Source organism: Lolium perenne, chromosome 3 (genome assembly GCF_019359855.2).
Source record: "Lolium perenne isolate Kyuss_39 chromosome 3, Kyuss_2.0, whole genome shotgun sequence".
Taxonomy (NCBI): Eukaryota; Viridiplantae; Streptophyta; class Magnoliopsida; order Poales; family Poaceae; genus Lolium; species Lolium perenne.
The window spans coordinates 210,689,600-210,696,885 of NC_067246.2; the positions used below are offsets into that span (position 1 = coordinate 210,689,600).

General features: G+C 46.0%; 1 protein-coding gene and 1 non-coding gene across 2 annotated transcripts; both read right to left on the reverse strand.

Moving 5' to 3' along the window:
• Window positions 1-516: 516 nt before the first annotated feature.
• Window positions 517-5,065, reverse strand: LOC127343229 (lipid phosphate phosphatase 2). Its single transcript, XM_051369352.2, has 7 exons — window positions 4,642-5,065; window positions 4,462-4,549; window positions 4,256-4,365; window positions 1,950-2,043; window positions 1,621-1,809; window positions 1,483-1,542; window positions 517-865 (listed from the first exon to the last, which is right to left on the reverse strand). The coding sequence occupies exons 1-7, from the start codon at window positions 4,882-4,884 to the stop codon at window positions 657-659; spliced, it is 993 nt and encodes a 330-aa protein (XP_051225312.1). The 5' UTR covers window positions 4,885-5,065; the 3' UTR covers window positions 517-656.
• Window positions 5,066-6,920: 1,855 nt separating this feature from the next.
• Window positions 6,921-7,073, reverse strand: LOC127346391 (U4 spliceosomal RNA). Its single transcript, XR_007879555.1, has one exon. It is a non-coding gene; the product is annotated as a U4 spliceosomal RNA (small nuclear RNA).
• Between the last annotated feature and the right edge of the window lie 213 nt (window positions 7,074-7,286).

Consider the following 7,286-nt stretch of genomic DNA (forward strand, 5'->3'; position numbering starts at 1 on the left):
TCTTTTCGGAAATTGGTTGAATGGGATAGACAAACAAACAAAAGCTCAGATCCGTGTAGGGGTTTACGCTTTAGTGTGAGCAATTTGGAATCGCTGAAATGACGTTGTTTTTAATAGATGTTCAAAACCAAAAAAAAAAAAAAATTGCAGGTTATCCACGGGGCTGCTTCTTCGATTCACACGTGGTCCTACCTCCTGCCACCAGAGCAACGGGGGCCTATTGATACTGGATGCAATCACTTGACGGCGGTCGTTCAGGCTATCTTCAGCCAGGGTGGCTGGTTGCACACTAAGAGACTTGGCGATGTTTAGAAGAAATAAAGCATCCTGTAATCTTTTTAAGTGGCTGATTTATGCTGCAACTTTAGTTGATAAGTGAGTTGTAAAACTTTGATACTCGAACTTGGTTAATGAAAAAACAGATGTGTGCATCACTTTGATGCAGAGGCTGGAGCGATGCTCCCATTTCGAAAAAAAACTCAAGTAATTAACTAGTAGAGAGGCCCTCAGTTGATTTTACTTCAAAAAAGCATGCCAAGACCAGGACCGGGAAATATCAACCATAGAAAAGAAAATGAAATATACACATTCGAAGCAGAAAGGATATATATATATACACATAGAGATACATCGACATCATGATCTCCAGTACTGCCCTACACATTGGAAGGGGCATGCAACGTACCGGACTCCATTGCGTCTAACGTTCGGCTCGTGTTTGTTCTCGTCTGATCTTGCCAAACAACAATTGTTGTTGAGTCGGTCAGGGGTCTGGAGTCGGTGTTACTCATTTCGGTAGCACACTGCGTTCTGTTCGCGTCTTGGCTCTCGGTGATGTGCCTGAAGTGCGCGTGAGGCCAGAACCCTGCAGTCATCAAAACGCATAAATTATTAGCTTGTCTGACAGGAAACGTAGGGAGGTACGATGCCAAAATTGCATACAGTTTTGTAAGTAAGTTAGTCTCGATAGTTCAGTTTCGTAGGAATCGGTCATCTGCCATAGGCACTAGGAGAAAGTCCCTTGCATCTCTCATCATGGTAACCTCGTGGGAAATTTGGAATGAACCTAATGTGAGGGTTTTTTCTCCATGTATTCACCAATCACCATGCCCATTATTGTTGTGCAAAAGATTAAATTAGAAGCAGCTTTGTAAAGTGTGGCGGGTGCTAAACATTTAGGGTCACTCATACGAGAAGAGTAAGCTTTGTATCTGAGCTTTTTGCCCGCAGTTCATTATGTAAAACTTCTTCTTATTGAATATTATTAAATGAGATGAGGCAAAACTTTTGCCTCCATTCAAAAAAAAAAAACAGTTTAGTTTGCATCGCATTGCACCGCATGATTCACCCGTTTTTGTGGTGGTGTATGTTAGCAGGAAGGCCCGCGAGGGAAACTTGTTTCCATTCTCAACACAAGTTTAAAACACCTGTCATGGATCCATGTAATTGCAGGCATGCACTGAAGTGAGAGGAAAAGCCTGCCTTTCTCATCAGAGGGTGGTGGAAAGAACTGCAGGTAGCAAACAGAGGCGACCACCGTTCCTACATGGACATGGCAAACCTCATCAGCACCATACAAAAACAGTTCAGAATAACAAAATAATTCGTGAAGCAACATACCGAGGATGCCGCCCGTGCACACATCCGTCCAATGGTGCCAGTAGTCATCAACCCGTGATACAGCGACCATCACCGCGACCAGCAGAGGCAAGATGACGATGCACAGCTTGGCGACATGCCCCCGGCGGTCGAAGATGGTGATCTTCCCGGCGAGGTACCACGATAGGAATCCCAGCCCGGCAAAGGACCCTGCCACGGAATAAAACAAAGCTCATTAGCTAGGCAATAACGGGCACACATGAAAAGTATACACCGTTGCTGCCATCAGTTTATGACAGTAATAGTGCAACTGAATCTACTAAAGTACAACTGAATCAAGTCTCTCTCACATGAAGTGTGGCCACTTGGGAAGCTCTTCTGGCCTTCTTTGATCACGCTTGCGATCCCGTTGCATATGACTCCTGTGGTGACGTTGTCGTACACCTGGACATCAAGTGAACACTACTAAGTTTGGGAGCAAGCAACATGGCATTTGACGTTCTTGGTAATTAAGCTGTAAAATGCAGAGAAATTTATGGCCGAGAACCCTTCTCAAACAAGAATGAAAAGATAGGGTTTGGGAATTTTAGAAGTAATTGTCGGAAATGGCTTTAAGTTAGAGTGTGCTTGGGTGATGCAAGGCTCTATCTTTCAAACTTCTAGAAGGGCGAGGCAGGGTGACCCACTTTCCCCTATGTTGTTTGATTTGGTGACTGCAGTTATTATTGATTTTGCAAAATCTGCTCGTCATATTATTGATTTGGTGCCTCGTTTAATTCACAAAGGCCTTAATTCAATACATCACAGTATAGTGATGATAATGTAATTCTGATGGGAAAAAACACATATCAACATTGTTCATTTGAAATTCCCGTTGTATTGTTTTGTAAGCATGTCAGGGATGAAAATAATTACAACAAGAGTGCGGTTTTTGTTTTGGGATGTGATAGGAAAAACAAAAGAGAGTGGCTAATCTTTTCACTTCTAACTTGAGACATCTATCTATCATTTATTAGGGAGTGCCAATTGGTGATCATAGACTCAATAATGATCAATTCATGATTTTGGTGGTAGAGGGAAATTCGCACAAAACTAACCTAAAGTTAAAAGGATTTCAAAAAATGAACTATCAGCGAAACAAATTCACGAATCTAACCCCTCCGTGTCACGCCGTAGGCTAGGGTGTTGCACCCCATTGTGTAGCGCCCCAACCTACGGCGCCACACAATGGGATGCCACGCCCTAGACCATGGCACTGCACTTGCTTTTTTTGCACCCCAACCCAAGGCGTGGCACACCCCAGCCAACGGCGCCACATAATAAGGTGCCACGCCATGGAGACAGGCGTGACACAAAAGGGTTAGATCCGTGAATTTGTTTCACGGAAGGTTTACTTTTGAAATTTGTTTTAACATTTGGTTATTTTTGTCCAAATTGCCGTGGTAGAGATTACCAAGAGAGTGGATCCACCCCGGGAGCTACTCCGATTCTATATCCAATGATTGTTTGCCAACACGATTTTTTTTCCAAAATGCCTTTCATTGTCCGGAGAGGAAGTGCACAAGGAAATGAACAAGGTAAAATAGAGATTCTTTTGGGAAGGTTATTTACGGTCTTTTAGATATCATATGATGAAATGAGAGTATGCTTGTCGACCAAAACATTCCGCGGGGTTGGGTATAATGAACACTAGACTCACGAACATATCCTGGCTTATCAAGTGGGCTGAAAATTCTTTAATAGCTCCAATGGCATTCATTGTCTGCAATTTTTGAATAACATATATCTTACCAATGAGGAGCCTATTATTATTAATGGGTCAAGGGGATCTTAGTTCTTGAATGGTTTGCACAGTGTGAACCAATGGTTTAAGTGTGTGGTGGTGGTGGTGGTGGCGGGATGGAAGAAGAACAAGATCCTAGTACGATGTTTAGGTCAAGAATATCCCACTAAAAGTGAGGTTTCCTACTATGTTTTGGAACATTTCTTGCCTCTATCAGTGATAATTATGACACTCCCTCACATTCTTGTGACATATGTTTCAAAAGAGCATACAAGAGAGATGATATGGAATTTTGGATGTCTTTGTCAGATATACGACAACAGTCTTTTTTGTTAGGTCAACAAGCCATGATCAAGTCGGCTTTGAAAAAAGGGGGAGTATACCGCCAAGTCAATGTATATGTGGCTAGCTTATGATGGGGGTGTTAGATCATGTGGGTTTCGTAAAATCTTGAAACTGAAAGTTTTTCTCAAAATTAATTTTTTTTCTTTACTTTGGTAAGTGATTCATGATCTCCTTCCAACTAGGGTGTAAATTCAAACAAGATACTATACTTCCGTGCTCGATCCAGTTATCATGACTATTATGATTATCATGTTTTATATTTCATATTTCAAGATTAAATCATATGGGAAATTGCTAATAATTAAGAATAGTCTTCCTTGGAGATTACAACAAAAAAACAAAATATGGGAGTGATGGTAATCATATATGGGGCAGTAGCTTTTGTTGTTTAGACCATGCGGAGCGCCAGGAGGGAGCCCCGGTTCTTGTATTGGGACGAACAAAACTTTGCTTTCAATCTAAAGAAGGGCCAAGTGCCTTCATTGTAAAGAAAAAAAAAAGCAGAGAAATTCGAGTGAGAGTTGTTACAGCGATTCCATCCGGGAAGCAGCGCCAGAAGAAGTCAGGGCGCGGGCGGCCGACGGCGTCCTTGATCGCGTCGGTCAGGACGCCCGTGATGAGCACAGAAAACAGAATGCCTGGTTGTGAAATATAATGGAATGTACATTAGATCGAAAACCATGAGACAAGATTACAATGCCTTCTCATCGAGAACTAGGGAGAGAAAGAAGTACCAAGTATAGCATGGTGCAGATCGTACACGTTCCTCCTCTGGAAGTAGACGACGGTGAAGATAATCATAGGTGCAATGACTGCAATGATCTGTGTAACGGGCAAAAATCTTAAATTTTGAAACTCAACCAATGGGAGGGAGATAAAAACTTCCAAAACGACAGTTAGGGCGCCGCACGCACCGGCACGGCCCAGACCGGGACGGTGTTGCTCTTCATGGGGTATCTGAGGTCTGCCATCATGCCGGCGCCGACGAAGCGGTGGAACGGCTCGATGGCATTGAGGAGGACTTCGACGGCGACCAGGAGGAGCAGCGCCAGCCAGTCGTAGGCGTGGGACCTCAGGACCCTGACGCCATGAGAGCGTATTGTCGCGCAAGCCGGAGCTCTAACTACTGCCGCTGCTGCTGCTGGCGATGCCTGCATCTCGATCTCTCCTACGTCGAATTGTCGATCTACACTAGCTACTTGGCGCTACTAATGAGCTGCAATGCGGATAATGTGGGCCGCCACGGCCAGGCAAAGGTAGAGGCAATGCTGTTGACGTAGTGTAGTTTTAGCTTCACTCTCGGTCGTTTTCTTCTTTTGTTTCTAATTTGCTATCGAGGATGTGGATCGAGTTCTGGAGCAATGCAACACCCCTTGTTTATAAGATCGCAAGAGCTGGAAGTTGCTGCGTAGCTTCTCCTCGGTTGGGGCTTTACCTATTTGTGTCCTTATTTCTGGAGAGCGCCAAATTTCGAAGTACTATCGACATTCGACAGTGGCATTTCAGATCAGTTGACTCACTGTTCCGCGTCTGGGTCGTCGTTACCGCGTAAAGAGCTTCCCACGCGGTTTGCTGGTACTCGTTCAAAAGATATCCTGTGAGCACTGACCACTGAGTGCCACCACTAATATATATTAAATATCAGAAGATACCAATTACACCTAGTTTCTGCAACAACGCAATCCCTAATGACAGTACGGATGCACACAACTAAAAAATAGAAAACTAAAAAACTAAGAAACAAAAACACCTAGCAACAGCAATACTACCAGCATCTAGTAACACCAATACTACCAGCATCTAGCAACAGCAATACTACCATTAACCAAGACAACACCTGAATTTCAGACTCTCTAAAAGCGACGCCTCCAAGAAGGGAACAGTGCACCAATGCTGTCATCGCCTGATCAAAGATCTTAGGTTTTTACCGTGAAGATAGTCTCCACTCTCAAAACAATGCCTTCAACAAGGTTATTGCCATGCACAACCAATTAAGACCAGACCTTGGATTTTCACCCTGAAAGGTAGGACTCTGAACTTCACCTGTGTTATTACCCCACTTTCATACCACTGTTGCGAAACCCGGAACACCAAGCAAGTCCGTCAAAATCGTAGAGAATGGAACACCCTTAGCTAGTCCTCTAATACGACCTTCATGGATCAAAATGTCACCTGATGAAAACAAAAAACAGAGCTTCGCGCCACTCCCTCCAGAACCAAACAGTCGAAATAAAAGCATGAGTGCGCACGACCGAATACCACCCGATCCAGCAAACTCAAGGCATAAGGTGCACTATTACATTCGCTGGCGAAACTTTCCGGAACTCATCACGTCGGCCAGATCAAGACGGACATGCCTCAGAAGGTCTTCATTTTCACACAAGAGAGACACATAGGACCGCCACCATTATTCAGGTCGGGCCCCAACACCGCCGACCATCCCAGGCCAGCCGAGGCAAAGGAGCGACACCAAGCAAATGTGCAAAGCCTTGCAGCCGGTCGACCCTCCGCCCGGCGAAAACAAGGATGGCCATGCATTAACATGCCACCAACCTGACGTGACCGCGGTCATGGCTCGGCCATCGCCGGCTACCATGCCTTCCACCACGCCGCCGGGACTCGGTGACGGGTCGTTAAACCAACCACATCATCCTCTGGCCGACCATCATCGGCGAAGAAGAGGTTTGCTGCCCCAGACGTTCTCGTGCCACATGAGAAGCCTAGGAGCACAACGGGAAGGCGGGAAGATGCAGCAGGAGTTGACCTGGCCGCCGCCTACTGGCCATCACCGCCAGCCACCCCCAGCGTGCCGTTGCCCGAGAAAGTGGATCGGCCCAGACGAGATCTGCATCGCAGCTTAGGTCGCCACCCCACCCTCCACCGCCAGCGTTGAGGAAGGTCCTGGCCGCTGCTGCCCCGCGCAGCAGGAGGAGAACCGCCGCCACCGCCACACCACGCTGGGCAGAGGGTTGCTACTTTTACTACTGGTTGCGTACTTCGAGTGCCACCACTCATGTAGTATCAATGTAATTGCAGGTATATCGAGTGCCACCACTCATGCAGTATCATGTAATTGCAGCATCGACTCTCACGAGAAACGTTGCGCCCTGCTCTACGCAACAGCTGTAAAGGTAATGCGATATTCTGATTACTGAACCAGTCTGAACAAATATTTTTGGTGCTTAGATTTGTGGGCTTTACCCTCGCCCGAAGGTGAGAGAGCCCTTCCAGAAATTCTCAGTGACCCGTGAGGGCCAAAGAGGGGGTTTGGAAATAGTTTTCAACCAGCAATTGACGCGCCTCGGTAATACCTCACTAGCTGCGTCATTGCCCCAAGCGCAAAGATGCCTTCCTCCTCTACCCAGCCACCCCTCTTTATACCCCGTCATGCCTCGCGCTCTCTCCTCCGTATCCGAGGTGGGACTAATACAATGCAATCAACACTGCACGGAGCAACAAACGGACTCGATGAATTAACAAACAAGAGGGGTTACCGTTTGAGCTGCGCTGCTACTCCATTGGCTCGGCCCATGGATACTTTGAGGGCCCAGCAGCCACG